General features: G+C 43.9%; 1 protein-coding gene across 1 annotated transcript; it reads right to left on the reverse strand.

The window, feature by feature from the left end:
- Window positions 1–316: 316 nt before the first annotated feature.
- rps4x (ribosomal protein S4 X-linked) lies at window positions 317–10643 on the reverse strand. The gene is made up of 6 exons (XM_085996179.1): window positions 10489–10643; window positions 8514–8694; window positions 7765–7862; window positions 5617–5788; window positions 2027–2184; window positions 317–493 (listed from the first exon to the last, which is right to left on the reverse strand). Exons 1-6 carry the CDS (start codon window positions 10513–10515, stop codon window positions 392–394), a joined length of 738 nt encoding a protein of 245 aa, XP_085852305.1. The 5' UTR covers window positions 10516–10643; the 3' UTR covers window positions 317–391.
- Between the last annotated feature and the right edge of the window lie 5085 nt (window positions 10644–15728).

A 15728-nucleotide genomic window follows, 5' to 3' on the forward strand; every position in this document is an offset into this window, starting at 1 on the left:
AAGCACCTTGCACAATTCACAGAATCACAGAAACCCCACAGTGCAGATAGAGGCCATTTCGGCCCATCGTAATTCTGCCAGATCTCCCCAGCAATTTTATTCCTTCCATTTACCAATGTATATTTTGTAATGGGGTACTCGTACCAAAACACCTTTTAATAAAAACAATATTCTACACTGTTGCAGCAGCAGTGCAGCTCCTATTCTGCAAAGTCAAGGCGTGTCTTGGACATACACCCAGGGCAAGTTAATGACGGTGCATTTTTTATACAAGGACAGCAAAGAAAACTAAACAAAAACTACCAACAGCAGTGTATATAAAGAAAGCTTTTTTTAATTTCTTAGGTCTGCTTGCGGGGTGGTGCTATCACTGTACAGTTCTATCAGATATTTAGCTGCTGCTCTGCTTTGCAGCCAGCCTCTTGTCTCTCTCTTCAGCAATGGTGAGGCGGATACCCTTCCCACGAGGCAGGGAAACCCATGGCTTGTTACCCTGGGAACAAAAAGTGGGGAAAAAGTCAATACATAAAACAACCATGTTTTTCTGCAGCCTTTGGCTCCATTAACAGCATGACCCCGATGATCACTTGTTTCCAGGCACCTTTGTAAGTTTTCACCATTTCCTCTCCTATCCCTCCCCGCTTTGCCTGGAAAGCCACGTGACTCAGTTACATTGTCACCAGTCAGCCATGGAAACTTTTATTGGTGCATTTCACAAAATACAAAATCGCTGACAAGTTGCTACAACCAAAAGTGTGTACAGGAAACTTCGTGATATCCGGCACCGGCGGGACCGGCGTGACGCCGATCTATGAAAACTTCCGGACAGACCAGCGCTAATGTTGAAGGATACGGAGGTTTTCATCTCCGTATCTGACAACAAACACTGTTGCTTAGCAACAGCTTGTAAACAGTTGGCCTGTACCTTGGAAGCGTCTCCGTAGCTTAGCAACAGCTTCAGAGAGGCTTTCCAGAGACTGACTGTTTAAAAAAATGCTAGAAGAAAAAAAACCTAACAAAACGGCTGCTGATTTCTGCCGTTAGATCGAGGTTTCCAGACATACAACCTCCGGATAAACCAAAGTTTCCTGTATTAGGAGGTTTTGATTAATTATACAGAGTAATGCAGAATTCAGAATATATTCTACAATGAGTGGGAACAGATTCACTCTTCAAAAAGGCCACTTTTACTTCACAATTAAATCACTATCTTGCTCAAGTCCACTTGTACAGAATTTCTCAAAAGGGGATGAACCAGAATGCAGAAAACAACCAGAACATAACTGCCTGAATGAAATGCAATCTACCAATCAAGCTTTCAAATAGAAGGACGTGCATTTCTATAGTGCCTTTCACATCCACGGGACACCCCAAAGCACTTCACCACCAGTGACATACTTAAGTGCAGTCACTGTTGTAATGTAGAGAAACATTGTGCACAGGAAGGTTCCACAAATGGCAGCAGACCAGTTAATTTGTTTTAGTGGTACTGGCCGGGGATAAATGTTGGCCAGGACACCGGGAGAACCAGAAGCTCCTCTTCGAATAGTACCATAGGATCTTTTCCATTCACCTGAGGAGGCAAACGGGGCATCAGTTTAACTTCTCGTCCTAAAGACGGCACACCCCCTCAGTACTGCATTAAAGTATCATGTGCTCAAGTTTCTGCAGTAGGGCTTGAACACACAACCTTCTGACTCAGACATGACTGCTACCACCAAGCCACAGCTGACACACAACCGAAGCTCTGTTTCACCAGCCACACAAACTTCAGCATTGAAGAGTGGATTCTATACCAGTGTATAACAGCAAAATGTCGCATCAATATTGCACGTCTGTGTACCTACTCAGAGAATTAACAGGCTTATAACCATGCTGCGGTTTACTGCAAATACTGGAAATGGCCGTACAGTCTTTCAATCCAGACTACCTCTGACTAACTAAAGCCACAATTGCCTAATCCATCCATGGCCAACTAGGTAAAAAAACACATCTGCCTTCCAATGGCACCAGGATTCATACTCACCTTTCCAATAACAAAAATGTTGGAAAGCCTGGTAGCGAAGCTGTTACCATTGGCATCCTTTACGTGAACAACATCAAAAGAGCCAGGGTGCCTCTCCCGATTAGTGATCACTCCAATACGACCCAAGTTAGCACCTCCTATCACCATGCACAGGTTGCCTGCAAGGGCAAAGAAATAAGTGATAACAGATCAAGAGACTACAGGCATTTAGGAATAACTCTATGGACAAATATATATATATAGCCCAGTCACATCACAAACAACTTACTACATGCACAGTATAAACACTCTGTGGAAATTAACATTCCTCAAATGTCTGTACCATAAAAAGCCCCCCGACTACCATCATGGCCTCATTACATATTTAAGTGGGGATTCATTTGCTAATCTTCAGCTAAAGAGAGCAGGAGATATACATGCTCAAGAATGAGATGTTCCCCAGGGTAGGGAGAGGAAACCAGGCAGAGTGTGTGTTCTCCTAGTCCCTATTCAATGCCCCCATTAGAAAATCCATGTGTGGGAACATCAGGCGAGGACAAGATTGCACTCGCCTGTAATGGGGTGGAGGCTGTATTTTTAAGGAAATATACATTGCAGCCTGGTTAACAGATACACCTCAAAAGCAAGCCAGTAACATGCTTAGGTCAGGAAGTCCTCTATACACATGTTTTGATTGCTGCCACTGTATTTGGATGGAGACTGTCTTCAATAGGTCATTCAAAAGTGCTTGGCACAGATTATTGAGAATTGATTAAAAATCTATGTCTGAAGTGAAACTTAAGTCAGGTCCTTGAGGGGCAGGGACATGGTTACTTGTGGTCCCTTAAACTAACTGTAGTTTCTGATTGTGGGGCCTTACGTGCCCGTCTGTACTTTGCTTACCAGTCTGAAACCAGCAAGTTAGGGCTACTGAGACGGTTCAATGGTAACAGATAGCCACATAAGAAGTAACCACCTTTCAATGTTCAATACCAATAATTTACCAGCTATGATGTTCAATAGATTTGTCTGGGGGTTACGTTCAAGCAGCGCTCCGATAGTGTTATTCCACCACCACAGAGAAGATTACAGGACAGCCCACAATATAACTAGTTAGCAGAAGCGCAGTGACAAAGGTTATCCGTTCAATCCCTGGATCTCACTACATAGACCTAGATAGTGGGCAGGTAAAGGCACACATTGTACCATAGGTCCACTTAGTGATGATGAACCCAAAGAAATACCTAACATAAAAATGCTTACATCCTTTGGTGGTGTGCTGGAAGGGAGAGATAACAATTGTCTCCACCAGACACCATCACCATTTGCAGTTGAAAGGGATGTACAGAACAAAATTCTGAAAAACTTGAAGTGAAGTGGGAAAAAATAAAAATAAGACATCTGACATAATCTCCCTGGACGGTCTTAGCCAGAGGCACAAAGCAAAGGATGAAAAACTATAAAACTAAATTCTTCAAATTTTACTCTACGTCGTTAACCAGGAAGTTCCTGTGGGTGGAGCAGCTGAGTTACAAGATGGCGGAAGTACTTGGACCACAAGGAGGAATGCAGCGGTACTCCAAGCAGGTAGAAGCGTGGCAATACCAGAATACGCTCAGCTATTCAGCCACCAATTTGCAGATTTCACAGAATGTATGGAATACAATACTCAAAAATGGCAGTAAAAATCTCAAAACCCCGAAAAGCAGAATTTGATTTCACATAAAACATTGACCCCGATTATAATGTTAAACCCATATCGCGTTCCCACAATGAGAAATTTACAAGATAAACTTTGAGGACAAGCGAATGTTGTAGTATGCAAACGGCAAGCCATTCCAACAATTGTTCTAGCTCCTTAAATATAATAATAAAAGGGAAGAGCTAGACACACAGCAGAAAGGATTGGTGACCAACAGTATGGTGAAAGGTAGGTTTTGAAGGAATGTAGAGGCAGCAAGGATTTAGGGAGTGTTGTAGATCGCAAGAAATGCAAATGACAAATTTGTGCAGGGTGCATAACAGGGTTGAAGAAGGTTGGAAGATAAATCCATGAACAGACTCATGGATTAGGACTAGGGTTTTGAATATCATGCTCTGGAGATGGAAAACCAATGGAGTGTAATAGAGGAGTAGTGGGACTGGATACTAAAAATATGGAGCGTTGGACAAGTTGCAGTTTATGAGGGGCAAAACTAGAAAGGCCAGTAAAGGGATCTTTGGAGTAACTGAACCAGGAGGTGACAGAATCATGGATAAAGGGTTGCAGTAGTGGTTGAGCCGGAGTGGGGAATGTTGTGGAGGGGGAATTAGGCGGTCTTGAGTTGTGGCTGGGATGCAGAGTTGAAGGGAAGGAATGTAATTGGGCTACGGTACAGCATTTCTTTTTGGAAACAGCTATAAGGATAGTCTGAGTGTTGCTGATACTAAACTTTAAAGTTCTTACCCAGCACCAAATTGTGAATGAACCAGAGCTAGACAGCCCAGCGGTGATTACAGAGCAAGAGCTAGACAGCCCAGCGGTGATTACAGAGCAAGAGCTAGACAGCCCAGCGGTGATTACAGAACAAGAGCTAGACAGCCCAGCGGTGATTACAGAGCAAGAGCTAGACAGCCCAGCGGTGATTACGGAGCAAGAGCTAGACAGCCCAGCGGTGATTACAGAGCAAGAGCTAGACAGCCCAGCGGTGATTATGGCATCAGATAACAGCAGAAAGTTACTGCTGTCCATACCTGGCATACATGTGAACGCTGACCTCATAGTCCTCAATGTTCAAACAGACACTCTCGTAACAAAGAAAGCTACTAAAACAAAGCCACACTTTCATAGAATGTACAGCACTCAAACAGGCCATTCGGTTGCTCCACACGAGCCTCCTCCTACCCCATCAGCATAAACTTCTATTCCTTTCACCCTCATTTGTTTATCCAGCTTCCCCATAAATGCGTGTACCATATAAACAAAAGTTAGCTGTGGCTGGTGGTGGGAAGGAATGATCGAGCAATCACCATAAATACGTTTTCATTGATGTCCTGATTAAACAGCTGCCAAGTGTAGAATAACTTACTGTATTTGTGCAAACCCCCAGAGTCAGGTATATAAATTGCACCTATTCCACGTTCGAGGTACGGTAAGAAATAGAACACTATTTAAATGGATCCTTAATAAGGGATACTTAACATATACATTTTATAAGTGATGAGTATTTAGAATTAAATTTAAGTCTAATTTCACTCTGCATTTTCTCACTCCTTGCAATGTCTTTAATTTGTCATTTAAAGGCAAATATTCACTGAATTTATCTGGAACATTGAATTCCACCCAGCTTCAGCCCAGAAAAATCACACTGATCGTAATTTACCAGAAAATTTAGATTTTACCTAATGAAATTCTCTAGCATTGCATATTGCCAGGGGGGAGTCTCCTCTCTATTTCTCCCTTTCCCAAAGAATCTTATGGTGAGTTTGTGTCCTGTCATACAGACATTTGGATCCAATTTCCACCATCCCTAAATGAGCAGAGGCAAAGGCCTGGAAGCATTTTGATTATAAATGTCTCATAACTCAGTAAGGGTATTGTCCAATTTGCGACGATAACCAAAATCAGATACCTGTATCAAACTTGATGAAGTCTGTGATCTTGCCAGTATCCAGATCAATCTGTACAGTGTCATTGACCTTGATCAGAGGATCCGGGTAGCGAATGGTTCGTGCATCATGTGTAACCAGGTGAGGGATTCCCTTGGTGCCCACTCGGATCTTCCTCACTTTGCACAGCTTATACTGGAAAACAAATGAAAGCAAATTCACACTTCGTGGACACTGTCTAAAGGAAAAACAAATCTTTTAAAACTTTAAATTTTACAACTTAAAAAAAGCCCCTACTTGTGGCATCTGACTACTATGCCACGTCATCTCATAAAATGTTGCCACTTCCAAACAGGAACGTAACCGCAATTAAGTATCTTTCAGGTACAAAAATATGAGATTATCACAACCTTATCCTGCAGCACTCCTTCGAAAAGTGTTCTCTTGCAGAACATATTTTGTGGGGGGGGGGGGGAAGGAGAAAGTGATGGCTGCCCCTGCAATAAAGATTCACCCTTGTGTGGACAGGAGTGAATTGGTTCAGACGCTATTTAACTACTAGCCCCAACAATGTACTTTAAACAATCCTTCCAATTTAGAAGATGGAACTGACAACACAGTGTACAGTAGAACCTGTGGTTAAGTGGCAAAGCAAAAACCTGCACATGCAACTTTCCATAGCAAATGGCCAGCTTCGGCACTCTTATTAGGGCAACACAGGGCAAAAGCCAGATCCTTCTAACCTGGCAGGAAATGGGATTTGGGCATGATCCTGGGACACACTTGAACACCAATTTCTGGTTACAGATTCACAATGACAGGGGCCTCTAGCACCAAATCAACCTGCCCTCCAGGGTATAAACAAGGAGAACGAAACAAAAAGATTATATGGTACATCCAGATTTACCAAAGATTCTATGTTTTACACATTCATGTATTACTGAGTTCACAGTTTATTTACATTGAGCTTCTTCACTCAAATAATTTATCACTAGATAATCAGGTTGAAAAATGCATTACATATTACTGCATTTGTTCCAACATTACAACAATACCATCTGCAGATCCCAGTGGACTGGACAATAAGTAACTTCAATGCTTAGAAAGCCATCTTTAAAGCTGTATAATTTCAGCAGCAACAGACACAAACAGCATCTCTTCTCATAAGGAACAACAGGTCAGCGATCACCCCTCCATCTAACTGCAGTAAAATGAAATTAATGAATATCACTTAAGGGAGAGGAATTGCATTATTCTGCCACTTTTTACATCAACCCCATGAATGATAATTAGGGTTATAACACAGTATTGGGGGGGGAAGGGATGTGACTGACTCCTCTGAACAGATGTCATGGCGTAGAAACAGGCTGGACTGCCTGTCATCTCGACAACAGATGCACATGAAAATGTATGGTCTGTGAAGAGGAAGTGCGAGAGGATAACACCGTGGTTTACAATAACCACAACTAAACAGGATTTAATTACATTAAAACAAAGCAAAATACTGCAGATGCTGGAAATCAAACAGAAAAAGCTGGAAACACCAGCAGATGCTGCCTGACCAGCTGAATGTTTGTGATTTAATGACAATTTGTTTGCAGACCGCATTTGGTGCACTACAAAGGAAATTAAAAAATGGTTTCTAGCCACTTCTAATCAGTCAGTACAACTCATCAGAAGTGCTGCAAGATACTGAAAGTATAGTTAAACTCAAAACATACAAGACTTTCTGTAGAATTATTAATTTATACAAGAGCTTTCATCATAAACTTCATTCCAAGTACTGCCAAGCCTATACCTTTGATGCTAACCAGTCAAGAATAATGCTACTAGCTACTCACTGACATCCATGAGCACTGATCTAGACTCTCAAGACCCCAGAAAGCTAAGCTACAGCTGGTCATGCAAAGCCTTGTCCAAATAATTTATCTTCTATTGCATAGCAGGACACAGGCTCACGTCCATTATCCCCGTCACAACCAAATAGTGCAGGCAGAGGCCAGGTGGGTCCCACAGATGGAGGCGGGGAAGCAGGTTGTTTAAGAGCAAGAGCAGCAAAAATATTCATGGTTCTCTTGGGCACAGCACCCCAAGGGGCCAGCTGAAGCAGAAACAACAGAGACCTGACCCATCAACAAAGATGCACCAAGAATCCATGATGGGGCAGTTACCTTGGCCTCCTCAGCAGTAATTCGGTGCACAGCAAAGCGACCCTTGGTGTCATAGATCAGACGGAAGTGTTCACTTGTCTTATCAATGCTGATGACATCTGCAAATAAGCAAACACATTGGACACAAATTCATAAATCAAGGCACAAGCCATAGTGTGCAGACACACACAAACATCCACCCTTCCTGAATCCAAAAAGCTACCAACCAAACAAACTGTCGTTTTTTGCAGGGCTGCAGTAGCTACATCATCTGGCAGCTTACTAACAGAAGGCAGCATCTGAACTATAGAATTTAGTTCACTGGGAAAACTCAACAGTGTAAGCCCACACATTCCATCTAATAATGTTCCCATTAAGCTGCACGGCTACACTCTGGAGCTCCTGCGCAGCCGGCTTTTAAATAGAAAAAACTGCGCATGCATGGTGTTTTGAATGGGCCCCGCACCCACCCACCCTCCCAAAATTAAAGGGAACATTGATTCCATCTACTTCAGAGGTCCTCCTCTCCATCTGTCTGGTTTGAATGTGGACGATCTCAACCAAGCACCTTTCTAAACGTACCTAGTTTGACATCAGGAAATATGCCTATGTAGTTTACTGAGAAATAGCACAGCGATGTCTCGGATATTCTACTTAGAAACTGAAATCAATATGCTGAAACCAATATTCAATTCAATTCAGACAATGCATGCAAGCAATATTGAGCTGCAACCACCAAGATTCCAGGTGAGGAAACTCTCCGCACTTACCCATGAATCCAGCTGGGTAGGTGATGTCTGTGCGGACTTTGCCATCAATCTTGATGAATCTCTGCATACAGATCTTTTTCACCTCATCACCAGTCAGAGCATACTTCAGGCGATTTCTCAGGAAAATGATGAGGGGGAGGCACTCCCGGAGCTTGTGGGGACCAGTAGATGGACGTGGAGCCTAACAAAGCAAAATAGTTTACACTCAGCACACGATGTACCAACAGAATTCCCAAATACTCATATGGACAGTATCATTCCTAATTTAAAAAAGTTTTCCAAGTGTGGACTATTCTCATTAATACTACTTATGCCAACAAGCTACATTATCTACTTCAGTTTTACTTACAGCCACATTTGTCACATGGCATTTTGTTTTATGATTTTCCTTCCTTCTCTGCCTACAAGGCAGGTCCACAAATTTGTTTAATATTTCTGCCAATCTCTAGCTGTCAAAATACAGCCCATTTGGAAAAGGCCTACCTAAATCTTCACTCTGGGCATCAACAGTAAATCCCAAAAACTTGGCATGCAGGGAACAGCAGATAACAAACTATGACACAGCCTTTAAAAATTTCACTTGCACGTAAAGTAAATCCCAGCAACAGTAGGATTACACAGCAAATCATATCAATTGCATCACAGTCTATACCATTTTCTGACCCTCGCCCTCAGGGTAGATGGGGCACTCAAACACAAAATTCCTCAAATTTTAAATGTACTTTATATTTAAAAAAATACCACCAAATTCAATGGGGTAAAACATTGTCCTTGTAATTCATCACACTCTACCTGTACAGCTAGTGGAGTATTTTTGAAGTGGAGTCACTGTTGCAATGTGGGAAATGCGGCAGCCAATTTCAGCACAGCAAGGTCCCACAAACAGCAATGTGATAATGACCAGATAATCTGTTTTTGTTATGTCGGTTGAGGGGATAAATATTGGCCAGGACACCTGGGCTTCTTCAAAATAGTGCCACAGGATCTTTTACATCCACCTGAGTGAGCAGATGGGGCCTCGGTTTAGCATCTCATCAGACAGTGCAGCACTCCCAAGTGTCAAGCCCAGCTTTATGTGCTCAAGTCGCTGGACTGGGACTTGAACCCACAACCTTCGGACTCAGGCAAGCGTGCTACCAACTGAGCCACAGCAGACACTGACAAGGCATTAACCTTACCTGTTAACCAACACAACGGTTCCTTAGACATAAAATATTCTTCTTAAGCAGTCCCTCGGAACCGAAGATGACTTGCTTCCACATTAAAAATGAGTTCTCAGGTGACTGATGAGTCCAATGCGGGACCTACAGTCTCTGTCACAGGTGGGGCAGACGGTGGTTGTAGGGGCAGGTGGGTGGGGTGCTTGGGTTGATGTGCGCTCCTTCCGCTGCCTGTGCATGGCTTTCGCTTGCTCCCGGCGAAGAGACTGGAGGTGTTCAGCGCCTTCCCGGATGCTTCTCCTCCACTTCGTGCGGTCTTGGGCCAGGGATTACCAGGTGTCGGTGGGGATGTTACACTTTTTCAAGGAGGCTTTGAGGGTCTCCTTGAAGCGTTTCCTCTGCCCACCTGGGGCTCTCTTGCCGTGCCGGAGCTCCGAGTAGAGCGCTTGTTTTGGGAGTCTCGTATCGGGCGTGCGGACAATGTGACCCGTCCATCGGAGCTGATCGAGCGTGGTCAAAGCTTCGATGCTGGGGATGTTGGCCTGAGCAAGAACACTGACATAAAATATACTAGGGCATCGATAACAGATTGCAAGACAGCTTACTGTGAATGTACAGCTCGGTCTGCAGAACTCTGCATGCATTTAACCCCGGCTCACCATTCAACAGGTCTAAAGTTTTTGTAATCACAATGGTCCTTTAAAATAAAATGGGTAAACCAAGGGCTACAAAACCCCACCACATCTAATTGCATCTGCACTATCACAGAGACTACCAAATATTAATATTCCATTCGATGATGGGGAGATACTTACAAAAACCCCCGTCAGTTTGTCCAGCATCCAGTGCCGGGGAGCCGCCAGGCGCTTCAGGTGCTTCTTTGGACCTCGGGCCTGTATGAATAGAAAAAGCTGTTTAGTCTGTGGCTGGAGCTAAAAGTCTCGATCCTCCTGTGTCCAGATACTTGACCCGATATTAGCTCTGCCATCCCGGGCCGACACCAGCAGCGGCAACCTCCCCCTGCGCCGAGCCAGACTCGCACGCCTAACTCGGGGGAGGAGGAAGATAAAATCCCCGAAACCCAAGGGCGAAGGTTAAGCTGAGGCTCCAACCCCCTGATGGCACGGGTCATCCCTGGACCTACAGGTTAACGAACGGAAAGTTCGGGTAACTTCACCAAACACTGAAATCAGCGCCAATCCGACACCGTCGGATTATAATCGGGTAAAGTTAACGCACAGCCGCCCCAGGGCCGAGTGAGGAGAGCGCACTCTGGCCCGGACAGTAATGGCTGCCCGCTTTCCACAACACTCGCTCAGCGTCCCGCTTATTGCTCAAATATCCAACAATGTTCAGTACGCTTCGCACAAAATCGCCTCGAACCCGATCCCCCGGCCGTTTGTAAACCGATTGCAATGATACTGATTTGATTTCTCCGCTTTCTAAGGTGGATGTTGTCTGATTTGGCCTGCGCACCCCTCGGCCTCAAACCCTCACCATTTCTGTATCTGCAGGAAAAGGACCGCTTCCCACAATGCAGCGCTCAAGGAGGCTCCGCCGCTGCGGGTCAGAGGTCACGCCACAGCGCCCCCTCGTCCGCCAATGTGGAACTGCAAGCCCTGGGCAGCTACAAGTGAGGAACTCATTGGACACTGAGAAAGATTGTGGTCCCCTCGTAGTAGCAACTGTTTTCTTTTAACAGTTCTAGGGTTTTCACTTACACTACCTTGTACTAGGGTTGGCAACCCTTAAGGAATAAAAGATTAATCTGGACATTGTTGTGAACGGCTAGGGAGAAAAATTATAGGGGCATTTTTAAAATGGTGTATTTTTTCCATTTACTTTCATTTATTAGTTATGAAAATATTGGAGATGGGAGGAGTGGGTGGGTGGAGGCTGTTTTAATGTGTAAGGAGGTCATATGATGAAATTTCCAGGAATAACCAGAATTGGCCACCCTACTTTATATAGCAGTCCATTCTCTGTTGATCACACAACAACAACTTGTATTTATATAGCACCTTTAACGGAGTAAAACGTCCCAAGGCACTGCACAGGAGTATTTTAAGACAACATTTTTTACACTGAGCTGGATAAGGATAAATTAGGGCAGGTTGGTCAAAGAAGTAGGTTTTAAGGAGCATCTTAAAGGAGGAAAGAGAAGTAGCAAGGCAGAGAGGTTTAGGGAGGGAATTCCAGAGCTTAGGGCCTAGGCAACAGAAGGCACAACCACCAATGGTTGAGCAATTATAATCAGGGATGTTCAAGAGGGCAGAATTGGAGCAGCGCAAATATCTTGGGGGGGATGTGGGGCTGAAGGAGATTACAGAGATAGGAAGGGGCGAGGCCATGGAGGGATTTGAAAACAAGGATGATAATTTTGAAATCGAGGCACTGCTTAACCGGGAGCCAATGTAGATCAGCGAGCACAGGGGAGATGAGCGAACGGGACTTAGTGTGAGTTAGGACACGGGCAGCCGAATTTTAGATGACCTCAAGTTTAAGTAGGGTGGAATGTGGGTGGCCAACCAGGAGTGCGTTGGAATAGTCAAGTCTAGAGGTAACAAAAGCATGGATGAGGGTTTCAGCAGCGGAAGAGCTGAGGCAAGAGCGGAGATGGGCGATGTTATGTAGGTGGAAGTAGGCAGTCTTTGTTATGCTGCGGCTATGTGGTCGGAAGCTAATTTCAGGGTCAAATATAACACCAAGGTTGCGAACAGTGTGGTTCAGCCTCAGACAGATGTTAGGGAAAGGGATGGAGTCAGTGGCTAGGGAACGGAGTTTGTGGCGGGGACTGAAAACAATGGCTTCGGTCTTTCCAATATTTAATTGGAGAAAATTTTTGCTCATCCAGAACTGTATGTCAGACAAGCAGTTTGGCAATTTAGACACCGTGGAGGGGTCGAGAGAAGAGGTAGTGAGGTAGAGCTGGGTGTCGTCAGCTTACATGTGAAAACTGACGCAATGTTTTCGGACGATGTCATCAAAGGGCAACATGTAGATGAGAAATAGGAGGGGGCCAAGGGTAGATCCTTGGGGGACACCAGAGGTAGCGTTGCAGGAGTGGGAAAAGAAGCTATTGCAGGTGATTCCCTGGTTACAATTAGATAGATAAGAATGGAAGCAGGCGAGTGCACTCCCACCCAGCTGGACGACGGTAGAGGCGTGTTGGAGAAGGATGGAGTGGTCAACCGTGTCAAAGGCTGCAGACAGGTCAAGAAGGACGACGAGGGATAGTTTACCTTTGTCACAGTCACAAAGGATGTCATTTGTGTACGGTACTGTGGCAGGGGCTGAAACCTGATTGGAGGGATTCAAACATGGAATTGCGGGAAAGATGGGCACGGATTTGGGAGGCGACAACCGGTTCAAGGACTTTGGAGAGGAAAGGGAGGTTGGAGATTAGGCGGTAGTTTGCAAGGACGGAGGGATCAAGTGTTGTTTTTTTGAGGAGGGGGTGATGATGGCAGATTTGAGATCTTAGAATCATAGAATTGTACAGCTTAGGAGGAGGCCATTCGGCTCATGGACGGCTCTTTCGAAGCTCAATCCAGTTAGTCCCACTCCCCTGCTCTTTCCCCATATCCCTGCAAATTTTTCTCCTTCAAGTATTTATTCAAATCCCTATCTGGCAGTGGATTCCAAATCCTAAACACTCGTTGCATAAAAAACATTTTCCTCATGTCGCCTCTGGTTCTTTTGTCAATTACCTTAAATCTGTGTCCTCTGGTTAACAACCCTTCAGCCATTGGAAACAGTTTCTCTTTATTTACTCTATCTAAACCATTCATGATTTTAAACACCTCTATCAAATCTCCTCTTAGACTTCTCTGCTCTTCTTGTGAAGAACTTCCTGACTTCAATTCAAAATTTGCCTTTTACTAGTTTGAACTTGTGTCCCTTTGTTGTTTTCCATCTGTCTTAATGATTTGGAGGAAGGCACACTGTGGCTTAAAATTCTGCTTGGAAAATTGCACACTCCCAACACGTGAATTTATGCCGATTCATTTTAATGGATAGAAAATAATGGGCTTGAGATGGGCAACTTTGCAATTTGCACTGTCGGTAGTATGGAAATTGAATTTTTACCCGATAATAACATAGTAATGTTTTGAGGACGAGGCGAACATTGGTCCATCTAGCCTATCCATCCAAATCAGTTTATTATGATTCTGGAACTAATAGCCATATATCCCCATTCCTAACAGGAAATCATATACAAATGTAATTAATGAGCTGTCTATGTCCTCCTCCAGATCATTAATGAATGTAATGATCAGAAGTGGCCAATCACTGACCCTTGGGAAACCCCACTCATGACTGGAGCCCTTTGGGAGGGTACTCCATTTGTTTACAGTCCTATTAATTTTAATGCATCTTTCCATTGCTCCCCACACCATGAGATTTATTTTTTGCATAATCGCTCATGTAACATTTTATCAAAAGCCTTTTGGAAATCCAAGTAGATGCTGTCTAACAAGTCTCCTTCTTCCTTCTTAGGCAGTCCCTCGGAACCGAGGATGACTTGCTTCCACATTAAAAATGAGTTCGCAGGTGACTGATTAGTCCAATGCGGGACCTACAGTCTCTGTCACAGGTGGGGCAGACGGTGGTTGAAGGGGCGGGTGGGTGGCGTGCTTGGGTTGACGTGCACTCCTTGCGCTACCTGCACTTGGCTTCCACTTGCTCCCGGCGAAGAGACTCGAGGTGTTCGTCCATCGGGTTTCCTTAATCCAGCATTCACTTGAGAATAGGCAAATATAAGGTTAAGATATAACTTTCCCACACAAAGGGTGGTGAGTATATGGAATAGCCTATCCATGGAGGTAGTGCGAATGGTCAATGTTATAAATTTTGAGAAAGTGATGGATATATTTTTGTCAGTCAAAACTATTGAAGGGCTTGAGACATGAAGTGGAGTAGCACATATATGATCTTTGGCACCATCCTAAAGGGCAGAAATTGTCTTTTCCAGTCCTGTATAATCTTTGGATGGGGGGTTTAATTAAATACATTAGTGGTGAATCATGAGTAACTGTAGTCTTCTGGAGCGTGCTTGATTATCTTAAGAAGTCTGGAAGAAATTCTCCACAATTTTTCCTGAAATTGGCCATAGTTTTTTTTTCCCTTTCCCCCCCCCCCCACCCCCTCTCCAAAGAGTTAGCACTATTAGTGGAGGGTGGTGCAAAAGGTTGTCACAGATAGGTTGAACAATGGGGGTCTTTTGGTCTTTTCTTGCCCCTTCTGTATGCTTGTACGTACTATTTCCATGACTTAATTTGAAGTACTGTTTGGAATTTACCTTTGCTATATCTCTATAAGGTTACCTTATTGCCACCTTTCAAGTCTGAAAAGCCAAATTTTCTCCATGTTTTCCTCATAACTAACTTTTCTGATGCTGGTGATCTGTCTTGCAGCTGTTCACTGCACCACTTCCACAGATTGAATGACACTCTTGTGGAACTCCCCTGTTCAAGAAAGGAGGGAGACAGAAAGCAGGAAACTATAGGCCAGTTAGCCTAACATCTGTCATTGGGAAAATGCTGGAATCCATTATTAAGGAAGTAATAGCAGGACATTTAGAAAATCATAATACAGTACAATCAAGCAGAGTCAACATGAAAGGGAAATTGTGTTTGACAAATTTACTAGAGTTCTTTGAGGATGTAATGAGCAGGGTGGATAAAGGGGAACCAGTAGATGTAGTGAATTTGGATTTCCAGAAGGCATTCGATAAGGTGCCGCATAAAAGGTTACTGCACAAGATAAGAGCTCACGGGGTTAGGAGTAATATATTAGACTGGATAGAGGATTGGTTAACTGACAGAAAACAGAGAGTCAGAATAAATGGGTCATTTTCAGGTTGGCAAACTGTAACTAGTGGGATGCCACAGGGATCAGTGCTGGGGCCTCAACTATTTACAATCTATATTAATGACTTGGATGAAGGGACCGAGTGTACTGTTGCCAAATTTGCTGACGATACAAAGATAGGTGGGAAAGCAAGTTGTGAGGCGTACACAAAGAGTCTGTAAAGGGATATCGATAGGCTAAG

This window comes from Somniosus microcephalus, chromosome 1 (assembly GCF_052327205.1).
Source record: "Somniosus microcephalus isolate GS21.2 chromosome 1, FLI_Smic_1.0, whole genome shotgun sequence".
NCBI lineage: Eukaryota > Metazoa > Chordata > Chondrichthyes > Squaliformes > Somniosidae > Somniosus > Somniosus microcephalus.

Excerpts from the sequence above, each read along its gene's own strand:
- rps4x (XM_085996179.1), bottom strand. The coding sequence starts at position 10,515 with ATGCTGGACAAACTGACGGGGGTTTTT. Across the intron at positions 5,789-7,764 it reads TTACTGCTGAGGAGGCCAAG|TATAAGCTGTGCAAAGTGAG; the intron begins GTAACTGCCCCA and ends TTTGTTTTCCAG. Across the intron at positions 494-2,026 it reads ACATTTTTGTTATTGGAAAG|GGTAACAAGCCATGGGTTTC; the intron begins GTGAGTATGAAT and ends TTTTGTTCCCAG.